The 11,929-nt window shown below is 43.4% G+C and overlaps 2 protein-coding genes across 2 annotated transcripts; both read right to left on the reverse strand.

Annotated features, from left to right (window-relative positions):
• Positions 1–771: 771 nt before the first annotated feature.
• On the reverse strand, positions 772–5,989 carry LOC142198512 (molybdopterin synthase catalytic subunit-like). Its single transcript, XM_075269547.1, has 5 exons — positions 5,868–5,989; positions 5,314–5,436; positions 4,672–4,825; positions 3,167–3,290; positions 772–2,724 (listed from the first exon to the last, which is right to left on the reverse strand). The coding sequence occupies exons 2-5, from the start codon at positions 5,432–5,434 to the stop codon at positions 2,650–2,652; spliced, it is 474 nt and encodes a 157-aa protein (XP_075125648.1). The 5' UTR covers positions 5,435–5,436; positions 5,868–5,989; the 3' UTR covers positions 772–2,649.
• LOC142198518 (molybdopterin synthase sulfur carrier subunit-like) lies at positions 5,885–10,034 on the reverse strand. The gene is made up of 3 exons (XM_075269554.1): positions 9,942–10,034; positions 7,525–7,646; positions 5,885–6,011 (listed from the first exon to the last, which is right to left on the reverse strand). Exons 1-3 carry the CDS (start codon positions 9,951–9,953, stop codon positions 5,885–5,887), a joined length of 261 nt encoding a protein of 86 aa, XP_075125655.1. The 5' UTR covers positions 9,954–10,034.
• Positions 10,035–11,929: the final 1,895 nt, after the last annotated feature.

Here is an 11,929-nt window from a genome sequence, read left to right on the forward strand (position 1 = left end):
AATCAGCCATAGAATCTGCAGCTAGGTAGAGCAGGAAGCTTCTTCTTTTCAGCTTCCTGCTTCAACTTCTCCTTCCATTGAAAACAATGGAAATCAAATTCAGGGCAGAATTTGGCACTAACTTTGACCCGGAATCTGCCATTAAATCGGTGTGAATTTTTGATGTACGAATGGGCCCCTGGATGTTTTTCCTCCTTATGCGCCAGGGTTCCTGACAGCAATAGCACCACTGTGCAATATATACGGGGACTTATATCCTTTCAATTTCCGAGGCGTATCCACTGGATATGCCATAAAATTGTACGATATATTGTTAATAAAGTGATACTTAAAAAAACAACAGGTTTTATTTTTGGAAAAAGAAATGTTATAAATGTATAGAATTTGTAAATCTTTTCTACATACTTGAAATACATTTTACTCATTGTATGTAAACTTTTAATGAATAAATATTTCTAAACTGGAGATCTGAACTGTCTTAATTTATCTGGAATATTCTATATAGCAACTGGTCATGGAGAAATGTCCAAGCTTATTGACTTCTATGGTAAGTGGTTGTCTAGATGGAACAATCCCTCTAAGGGGGCATTCATACGGAGGAAGTTGGCGCTGATTCTGGCACAATAACTCGCGTCAGAATCCGTGCGGAAATAAAGGCTCCCATTGATTCATGGCATGGTGTTGAAGGTGTTCTACAGGGTTGTTGGTTGGGGATGAGGTTCAGAGTCAGAGAGTACATGGTTAAATAAGACCACCCAAAAACTACAGAACTTTTCCACACATGTAACTTTTATTATCAAATCGATGAATCTACAGTAACAGACCTTACATTTTTGGCACTGAATATTCTGAGGTGAATCATTTTCCCATAACTGATCGTAAAAAAATAGAAACTATGGGGGAAATTTAAGTCTAATACATACAACCGAGTGTGCAGGTCAAGGCTGTCCCCTAGGGGGCGATCGATGCTCAGTTCTTTTCCAATGACTATACAGCAGGTGCTATCCTGGTCATTGGGTCAGAACGGAACGGAAGCCTCCTCGGAGGTGAGTGCATCATGGAAGGAACTCAGATGACACTCGAATGTTACTACGATCGCATCCATATGAATTCCACTGCAAAACTGGCCCTCTGTTGGGCGGCAAACTCGAGGCCGTACTATTTCAACTGGAGCACATTTGGCACATCTTTAGTGCATGGCCTATATCTGCGCTACTATAATTTCTGCACCTTACTCGCCACTTTTTAAGAAAGTGGGTGAATCAATGAGGGAATCAAGACAGGCTGGGGATAAGATTTACTATAACTCAGGCCAGGCACCTATTGGAGTTACAAATGTAATCTACGTCTTTGGCGTACTCCACTGAAATCTGGCACTCAGGATCTCACATGATGCTCTAGAACTTTCAAGAGGTCAGAGCTTGTAAGTAATTCTCTTGTGTCTCACACCAATGGGGACATGGATTAAGACAGGAAACAGCCGACCTAGGAAAATCCCCCCTATATTTTAGGTAGTTTGCATAACACGGATCCCTGCTGTAGCCTGTAGTGCATTTATAGAGGGCAGTAAGACAGAAACCACATCCAAGAGTATCATCGAAAACAAAAAAAAATTAACTTTCATAGTAGTATGATCCGGCACAGGACCAGGGCAAATAGTCATCCGTGGAATGAGAATAAAAAGGCTTTCCAAGGACAGCAAGCAGAGATATTAAAAATTGTGGAGATAAAAGCAATATATTTTTTAAAAAAACTTCATAATAAATGAGCTTATTTTGCTAGCTGAAAAAAAAATAAAAAAATCAGCATCTGCCTCCTATTGAAATCAATACAGGCTGGCTCAAATTCATTGTGAATATACCCTAACACTGACGGAAACCCAGATCCGGTTCCATAGAATTGAATATAACAGCGGTTGCGCATGCGCACTATTGCTCCGTTCTTTCCAGCGATCAGACACCTTCACAGGACATGTTTTGTAAGTGGGGAAACTCCTTCAAGGGTACCTTCTTGGAGGTTTCTTGGGCCTACCAAATAAAACCAATTCTCCAACAACCCCCAGGAAATAGATCATGGTACTCTTCAAATTTGGCGGATACCTAGCAAATTTCAACATGTCCTATTCTATTCACATGCATGCAACTGGCTGGGTGTTGGATGGGTGCCCTGGCAGTTGTCCTGCCCAACATGGTATAGCATCTACACGCAGAAGAGAAGTCATGGACAACCCCTTTAAAGTTTAAAGCTATTCAGTAGTATATAGTAAGGGGGCCAGCTTCTTATTCTCACAGCATTGTTTGCAGGGGTGTCGGAAATATAAGCAGCACTTAAAACTGGAGGTCCCCATTATTAGAGGGGTCGTCCCCTGAAGCAAAGTATTTACGGGCCTTTGTCCCGCTCCAGCCCAGCAGAATTTGGGTGAAACTGTTAACTGTTGGCACCCCCATTCACTTCAATGGAAGACAGAGTGCTGTACTTCGGCTATCTACAACGTCCCCAATGACATGAATGAGAGCGCAACCACCACCAGTCCCACCCAAATTCAACCGGGGCTACCTCAGGTAGAATATGGATCGGGACAGAGGTCCTGAAGAATTTTACTTTGTGGAACAACCTGTTTTAGAGGATCGTACGGCTCTCAGATTTCCATTAAGAGTCTTTTTGCTTTTTCCAAAAACATTCCTGATTTTCCTTCCAGGTGGAGCCTTCCTCTTCATACACTTCCTTAAAGGGAACACAAAATAAAATATTTCTTGTCAGACAGACATGTTTACTACAAATATATGAAATTACAGATGGTAGTGCAAACAGATATCATACGGCCCCATAGCAAAATTTTGTAAAGGCCTCACCCTGACTGGATAATTTTCATATACTAATATGTCCTTCCTTACCTCTCCCCTTTGTTGAACATACCCTGAGATGTTGGTCATGAGATAACCAGCTTTTGAAAAACACATGATTTTGCGATATTCTATCATGAGATGTCTATCCTATACATGTCGCCACCTAGTGGTTGTGTTGTTAATTGCAGCCTATCCATATTTTTTGGTAGAAAGCTGCATTATTGAATTGAACTGGTTGAATGAGAAATAGGAGTTCTTAACCAAATTCCAGCTAATGTATAGATGAAAACATCTGCATAATATATGGAAGACATAGTCACCTTCTTCCATATAGGCACGCTGGCTTTCAATGTGTTTATACAGTACTTCACGGCGTCCAGGGAGTCATCTCTGTGGGGTGAGGAGATTGCGATAACAACGCTGGCTTCACATATTGGGACCAAACTGAAAAAAATAAGAAAATATTAATTCTTACGTAGACCACACATGGACGCCTTACACTCTCTCATATTAAAGAAGATCTGGTACTAAGGTCACGATTTATTCTTATCACGCAGTCACAGATGTAGCAGAGCGGAGATGGTGTGATGTGCTCTGCATGTGCAAGGAGACCTAGGGTACAATTATTGATAACTATGGGTGATGGGACGGGTTGTGGAAAACTGACTGTGCTGCCATTACTTGACACTGGGTTCACACCAGCGATCGGCAGTCCGTTCTCAGGTTTCCGTCTTCTGCATGCAGAAGACGGAAACCTGTAATGCAGAGTCCAGCCAGTGAGCATTTTATGCTCTGCGCAGCAAAACTGTCTTTTTAAAATCAGACACAGAGTACTGCATGTCCGACACTGTGTCTGGTTTAAAAAAAAAACGGTTTCGCTGCGGAGAGCATAAACCGCACTCACGGCCGGACACTTTCAAACCCATTCAAATGAATGGGTTTGAAAGATGCGTGCAGGTTTCTGTCTCCTGCCCTGTTTTGTGCAGGAAACGGAAACCTGCAGAACAGAGACCGGGCGCAGATGTGAACGAGCCCTTACTGGGACATCATAAGACCTGTATGTGACATCATTAGAATTACTTTTTTCAGATGTTGTGATGTTAAAATCCATGTACACAGAGATCTTTTGTGTGTGTATTATCCCTGTATTATGATGTCATCATAGGCAATATCCCTGTACTGTGACATCACTGTGTGTATTATCCCTGTACTGTGACATCACTGTGTGTATTATCCCTGTACTGTGACATCACTGTGTGTATTATCCCTGTACTGTGACATCACTGTGCATATTATCCCTGTACTGTGACATCACTGTGCATATTATCCCTACACTGTGACATCACTGTGTGTATTATCTCTGTACTGTGACATCACTGTGTGTATTATCCCTGTACTGTGACATCACTGTGTGTATTATCCCTGTACTGTGACATCACTGTGTGTATTATCCCTGCACTGTGACATCACTGTGTGTATTATCCCTACACTGTGACATCACTGTGTGTATTATCTCTGTACTGTGACATCACTGTGTGTATTATCCCTGTACTGTGACATCACTGTGTGTATTATCCCTGTACTGTGACATCACTGTGTGTATTATCTCTGTACTGTGACATCACTGTGTGTATTATCCCTGTACTGTGACATCACTGTGTGTATTATCCCTGTACTGTGACATCACTGTGTGTATTATCTCTGTACTGTGACATCACTGTGTGTATTATCCCTGTACTGTGACATCACTGTGTGCAGGACCTTTCTGACCAATCCCTATTAAAAATGTTCAGTTTAAAAAAAAATAAATACTCATTTAATATACCCGAGTCTATGGTACACAGCCATGTGCTTGACAGACGGCCATTTCTGTCTGATATCAGTCAGGATTTTCTTAATTTCTGTCTCTGCCATTGGCACATAGGCTTCATACTCGAGGTGCACAACTTTTTTTCCTTCAAAATTGTTCCTTGTAGTTCCTAAAAAACCCCACAAAAGCAGTTAAGTACATATACTATACAATGTGTAACACCGCACTATACGCATTGGCATCCATAGCCAGAAAAACGTAAATTTAGCCGATTAACCCCTTCTCGCACGTGCATTTTTTGATTTTCATTTTGGACCCCCCCGACTTCCAAACCCCATAGCATTTCTAATTTTCTGATAGCCATTCAAGGGCTTAATGTTTGCAGGACAAATTGTACTTTGTAATGGTGCCATTTAACATTGCGTATTATTTTTTTTCCTGCTACGGCGTTCACCAGGAGTACGTCAGGGCCATGTCGGGTACGGTAGTCCAATTCAAGATGATGAGGTTGAACGGTAATACCAGACACAGCCACAGAGAAGGGAGGCGCTCTTTCTGGAATAAAGCAGAACCTTTCTAATTTCTAGCCCTCGACAACCTATAGCTATGGCCATATTGGCAGACGGGAGAAGGTTTAACCTTTGGTTAGCTACCCACCTACAAAAATGGACACAGCGCCACAGCTTGGAGAAACCACCAACTGCGACACTTCCTCAGTGGAAAGCTTTTCTGTACAAATCCTGATGAAGTCGCGGGGCTCTTCATTATTTTCATCCATAGCTACTAAAATCAGTAATAAACGTGAGAGTGAGATCCAAGACGTGTTCAGGAGACGCACACATGGACTCTATGTATACAGATCATACCTAGAAATAAACACTATAATATTACAGATCACACAAGATCGGCCATTAAAGGGGTTGTCCATGATAGGACACGGGATGCCACATTTCATTATCTGTTTTAAGTGACCACTGTAATAAAAATTCCTACAGGACTGGTAAGTATCAGCCTATTATTAGGATTAGAAGTCAGAGTGAAAATTGCAGGGCATAGTGCATTTTTTTAAAATATAGATTAAAAGGTCTTAAAAAAATTTTGTTTAACCCTTCCTGACATCCGTTGTATTATTACGGCGGATGCTGGGCCTTTAAAGATGGCGGCCGCTCTGCACAGAATGACAAAGACCAAAAAACCTAATCATTCCTTACCTCCAGTTTTAAGGATATTAACCACCACTGATAGGAGGGATTACTGCGACCTCATCGCCACTACGCAGAGTTATGATGTCATCACCGATGGTGACATACTCCTGACGCACAGCAAGGAGCACGTGATCTTTAATGGCACACAGCCTAGGGATAAAAGACGGAATCCTTTAATAGTCCCACCAGGGGGAAATTTTCATTCTAAGTTATGTTTGATCGACGGATATGGCAAAATTGCACAGAATCGATCACAGACGTCCAAAGAAGTCTACGAACTCCATGACAATAAGCCAGTAAGGACAAGGGAAGACCTGGCTGGCCAGACACGGGAAGGTCCTGCTACATGAAGACCATCCCAATAAACCCGACAACTACTTGCTCTGTAGCCACCCTATGTATCAAGAAATGTATATTACAATATGGTTATGTTCACACAAAGGAACTTGCAGCTGATATTGAGGCATATTCTGCAAATTTTGCCTCCTATTCATTACAATACAGTCAGGTTTTCCATGGTTGCAGAAAGAAGAAGTGTCCTTCTTCAGGCTGCCACTGAATTGAGGCAGATTTTGGAGCAGATTTTCTGAATCAGTCCCAAAATTGGCTTCAAATTAACAAAGCAGAAATGTTCTGCCTGACAAATTCAGCATCCATTCCTCCATGGGAACCTGAAACCTTAAGGCCGGGTTCACACGGAGTTACGTGCCGCGAGATTTGGCACGTAGACGCCGCGTGACCCTTTGCGTGCCGTACACGCTCCCATTCATTTCAATGGGAGCGGGGAGCGGATGCGCCGCGCTAGTTTGCGGCCGTGAATAAATGCACGGCCGCAAACTAGCGCGGCGCATACGCTCCCCGCTCCCATTGAAATGAATGGGAGCGTGTACGGCACGCAAAGGGTCACGCGGCGTCTACGTGCCAAATCTCGCGGCACGTAACTCCGTGTGAACCCGGCCTAAAGGTAAGTTCATGCTGGATTTTTTGGTCCAGATTTTGATGCGGAATCCGCATAAAAATCTAGCTCACAAAACCACCTCCCATTGAAATCAATGGGTTCCAAGAAGCGACATGCCCTTTCTTGAGGCGGATTCCGCGGCTGATTCAGCCACAGACATCCGCCTCGTGTCACTTCCTCCCGACTAGGCCCATTCATTTGGGCCTAATCTGGAGCGGAATGCCGCAACTGGATGCCGTGCACTGCACCGACCGTCGTACCTGATTCTTAAAGGACTCATGTAAGGAGACCAGTACGACAAATGAAGAGTAAAAGTGACATAGCTTATTGAGTCCAGGAACCTCAAGTTCCAGTTACCCCTCTCACCAATGTGTGCCGCCATATGGTGCCTCCATACGGCACCATATTAGAGTCCTTTCACATGGGGTAAACCCGCGTTCATTTTGGCAAAATACAAGTGTAAAAATAAGACTCCCATTGACTTCAATGACATTTTACAGGTGTATTTTGATGTGTTTTTTAACACGTGTAAAAAAATGTCATTGAAGTCAATGGGAGTCTTATTTTTACACGTGTATTTTGCAAAATGAGCGCACGTTTTTGTAAATGGACCCTAACAGAGATATTCTCACCTATAAGCAATGTTTCGAGTAATCCGACATTTGATAGAACAAAGTCCCTTCTACATAATACACCGTTCTTTACCTTGGATGCAGAGCTGCTATTTTTTCCCAGAGATCTTTGGAAGTAAGTTCTTGGGGCAGAATTAAGTTTTCTGAACGGACTCCGGCTAGTTCAGAACTTTTGGCAAAATACAAGACTACCACCTGCAAAAGCAAAGGACAAGATATATTGTTAGGTCACAACGTCCTCTGAAAACGCTGCCCCCGATCTAGTCGGCATGGCCTACAGTTGGGATATAACATGGCACCGTGCAGAAGACCTAAATTTGGAGCCAACAATAGATCAGACCTTGCCATGTCTGATCAGAAGTGGTGGCCATATCGTCTATGGAACAAGAGCGCTCTTGACTGTGCTATTCATCCTATGGAGAGGAGAACCATAACCAGCTTTGGGGTCGGTGTTGGTCGGGGTTTTGGAAAGGCTTATGGGGTCCTTCAATGGTCACCAGAATGACAAGGTATTTTTTCCAAAGGTTGCGCAACCAAATATTAGGATTCCAGTAATTTTATCCGGCCCATTTTCTGAGTTTTATGTGAAATTATATCAATTTTGGCTTTTTTTTTTTTAATCAGTTTTTTTTTCTGTTGTTCCAATAGGACATAAATGTGTATAACAAAACGTGTAATTGTATTAATTTTCTGTGAGAAATCTTCATTTTCTGGAAACATTTCAGGGGTCGCGCATCTCTCTAGTTCAGTTATATACTGGAGGAGATATATTATGTCTTATATATGACAGTTTACGACTTACTTTTCTCTGTTTCGCAACTTTGCTGAGAGAGGGACGTAGCGTGCACACAGCCACCAGATTTATGATCACTTATGCCATGATCCCTGAAATCTACACCAGCTATAAGCTGTCCTTGATCTCAGCCAGGACAAGGGTGCACCTGATTTGTGAGCTGCACCTCCCGCCAGTGTTAGGGTAAGTTCACACAGAGTTTTGTGGAGCGGAACCTGAGGCGGAGGCCGCCTCGGGTTCCGATCCAAAAAACAGGTCGCCGCGACTGAAAGCCGATGCACTGCACCGGCATCCAGCCGCGCACTCCGCTCCGGATTAGGCCCAATGAATGGGCCTAGTCTGGAGATTCTTCAGGCCGAATCGCGAGGCGACTCGGCCCGAAGAATGAGCATCTCGCTCCTGAGCAGCTAGCATTGATTTTAATGGGAGCCGTCTTTTTGATCAGGATTTTGAGGAGATTACGGCCTCAAAACCCTGACCAAAAAACTCTGCGTGAACTTACCCTTAGGGCCCGTGCACACGGAGTTAACGTGAGCGTATTTTAGCATAATACACATGTATAGAATGCATGTGTAAAAATAACACTCCCATTGACTTCAATGAAATTTTTTTACACGTGTAAAAACGTGTCGTGTTTTTTGGTGCGTATTTTGACGCGTTTTTTTTACACATGTAAAAAATTTCATTGAAGACAATGGGAGTGTTATTTTTACACGTGTATTCTATGCACGTGCATAATCCACATGCTTCTTAAATCTGCCCCGTACTTTGCAAACACAACTCAAAGCCTGTGAAGTGGAAATGCTTGCAGGACTTGTCTCTCCGCATGTTGTAAGTGGAATAGTGACGGAGTCCCTGAACTGCACCCTGACATTATATAACACATGAACATATACATATCAACATCAGAGATGGGAGAACCACTTTCAATTCGGGTTTGATTCGAATATTCCAGATTGCGACCCAATCTCATGGGTACGTCGAGTCTCATGACATCATCAACGGAGCCAAGAGAAGGAAGGAGAGTCCGGCAAGGATCCTATGCTGCGAAAACTCTGCAGCAAAAAGGCAACACTTTACATTGCAGAGAGGATGAGATTCTGGCTAATCCCAATCGCACGGTGCAGAAAAAAAAAATCTGCTGCAGAAAAGCTACCTTTTTGTAAATCGCAACATGTCGATTATACCTGCCGGAACGCTGGCATTTTCCGTATAGGTATAATGAGGCAGAAAATTAGTAAAAGAAAAACTCTGCGGGAAAAACGTATTTCTGGTTCCGTACCAAACTTGTTCGTTCCAAAACGAATCTGGGACCTGAGACACCCGAAACAAATCGTATCTTTGGAGGTTCACCCATCTCTAGCGATGATACATTAACCCTTTCCTTTCACAAGAACGTCAGATAATAAGTCTGATATATCACATTATCCGCAGTTGTAGTGACTTGACCTCCTATTAAGTGTGCAGTCCACATGTATCACCTTATTCCTGACCGGTCGTCTACATCTACCAAGAAAGTGGGAAACTACAATTCCCAGCAGAGCTGCACCCTGGAGAGTCACAGTGACCACTGCTGCAAAGTCTGAATGACTACGTACAAATGCAAACTGTAAAGTAGTGTGACCACTTATGTCAGTGCAGTCAGTATATAGAGCTACGTAGCTATATACTGTATCATAGGCAGGACACAGACTCACCTCACAAGTCATGGAGGCAAAGTGCAGGAGAGCGATCAGGAACAGTGCAGACCTGCAGAACAGGAAGGGAACAGGACAAGCCTGTACTATGTGCCTGTGAGGGCCCTGCTCATTGGTAAGGCAGGCCGGGCCTGTAACCCTTTCCGTCATTGGTGCAGATACTATTCCACCCACCCTGGCATGGTCACAGACAGAGCAGCTGAGTGTGCAGAGACTCACGTGGTGTATACATGCTGCAGAGTGTGGAGGCGTGCATGGTATACAGGACGTAGAACCTGCATTGTAAGGGTATATATAATGTATACATCTATACGTCACATACTGTTCATGAACTATAGACCATTACAATTGCAATAACGTGTACAAGCCATTTTAGCGGCTAAACAATTCCTGGAGGTTTCGACATTCAGCAACGCTTAGGATTAGTAAGTCTGAGGCTACATTCACATGACCGATGGTGAAAACCGCTGTGAAAATCCGTTTTTCCCCCCAATCAGTCCCCATTTTCATGGATCCCTCATATAGTGCAATGTACGGAGGGATACTTGAAACCGGGACCTATATTTTTACAGACTCATATTCGCATACAGCAAAAGTAATATGTTGCATGGTTCAATCCACTGATTATAACATTAGGAGTTATTCACACAGCTGCATTTTGCTGACGTGTGATATCGGTGACACCCACAGACCGCGCTCCACCCTGCTTATTTTTGGTTTCTGGTCCTGTCCATTCTTAATCACATCCATGAAAAACGGATCAACTTTTTGAAAAAATTTCCAATGTCTTTGGGTCCGTGAAAAACAGCGAGTTCACAGAGTCTGTGAGTGCTGTCTGGAATTTTCAGTTCGCAGCATAAAAAGTCAATTTTTTTTTTTTGCAAAAAAAAATGTATGACTTTTTCTTTCCCCAAAAAGGGGGCATGCAGCAGGTGGAGCCACTAGCCCCGACAGATTTTTTTTTTAGCATTTCCGCCACAATTTTGTTGTATGAGCTGGCATAGATTTCCCTCCAGGCACACGACCCAGGGGAGAGCAAGCCTTATTTATGAGAAGGTGTATACTGTGGCGAGTAGGTGGCGTAGGTTCGCATGGTATGAGCAGCTCTAGAGTGTTAGCGGTGCGAGTCATATCTGATTCCTGATCTGTGTCGCTCTCACGTTGTTTCTGTGTCTGTTTCTCCCCCCGGTGATAATCGATTGTTAACCCTTACTTCCTGCTGAGAGGAATCGGCTCATGATCAAGTTATCAATGCAGCCCTTGTAGACTATGAGCCATGGTAATGACATACGGTATCCATGAAGAACCGTCATAGCAGTACGCAAGTTATTACACTGCTTCAGGCTTACACCAGGTTCACACTAGCATTGGCCTATCTGGTTTTCTGGTTTTCACAGGACAAGAACAACAGCCAGCTGCTGTGATAGAGGTTACACACAGAGTCCAGCAGACCCCTTGGATTATAAATTATTTATTTATTATGCTTTGACAGGCTCGCACCTGGGCCCCGGGTGTCCGCTTTCTGTCTTCTACCCAAAAAACTGGACTGGAGACGGAAGCCGGCAGTCACTTTTCAAACCCATTCATTTGCATGGGTTTGTAAAGTGTCTGCCTGTGAGCGTTTTGTGGTCTCCGCGGCGAAACCATTTTTTTTTAACCAGACACAAAGTCGGACATGCAGGACTTTGTGTCTGGTTAAAAAAAAAAACGGTTTTGACGCAGAGACCACAAAACGCTCACAGGCGCTCACTGTCTGCCGGGTTTCCGTCTCCTATCGGCAGTAGACGGAAATCTAAAAGCGGAGACCGGGGCAAAGATGTGAAATCGCCCTTACTTGTATAGCACCATCATATTCTGCAGCACTTTACAGACATTGTCAATCACTGTCCTATATAGGGCCCACAATCTACCGTATATACTCGAGTATAAGCCAAATTTTTCAGCAGCCCCCCTCGGCTTATACTTGAGTCAAGCAAAAAAATTTCTAT

Source organism: Leptodactylus fuscus, chromosome 1 (genome assembly GCF_031893055.1).
Source record: "Leptodactylus fuscus isolate aLepFus1 chromosome 1, aLepFus1.hap2, whole genome shotgun sequence".
NCBI lineage: Eukaryota > Metazoa > Chordata > Amphibia > Anura > Leptodactylidae > Leptodactylus > Leptodactylus fuscus.

Coding starts and splice junctions, on each gene's coding strand:
- LOC142198512 (XM_075269547.1), bottom strand. CDS start 5,434: ATGGATGAAAATAATGAAGAGCCCCGCGACTTCATCAGGATTTGTACA. Junction 4,826..5,313: donor CGCTGTGTCCATTTTTGTAG/GTGGGTAGCTAA, acceptor GGGGTTTTTTAG/GAACTACAAGGAACAATTTT. Junction 3,291..4,671: donor GCTGTGTACCATAGACTCGG/GTATATTAAATG, acceptor TATTTTTTTCAG/TTTGGTCCCAATATGTGAAG.
- LOC142198518 (XM_075269554.1), bottom strand. Junction 6,012..7,524: donor ATAGCAGCTCTGCATCCAAG/GTAAAGAACGGT, acceptor TTTTATCCCTAG/GCTGTGTGCCATTAAAGATC.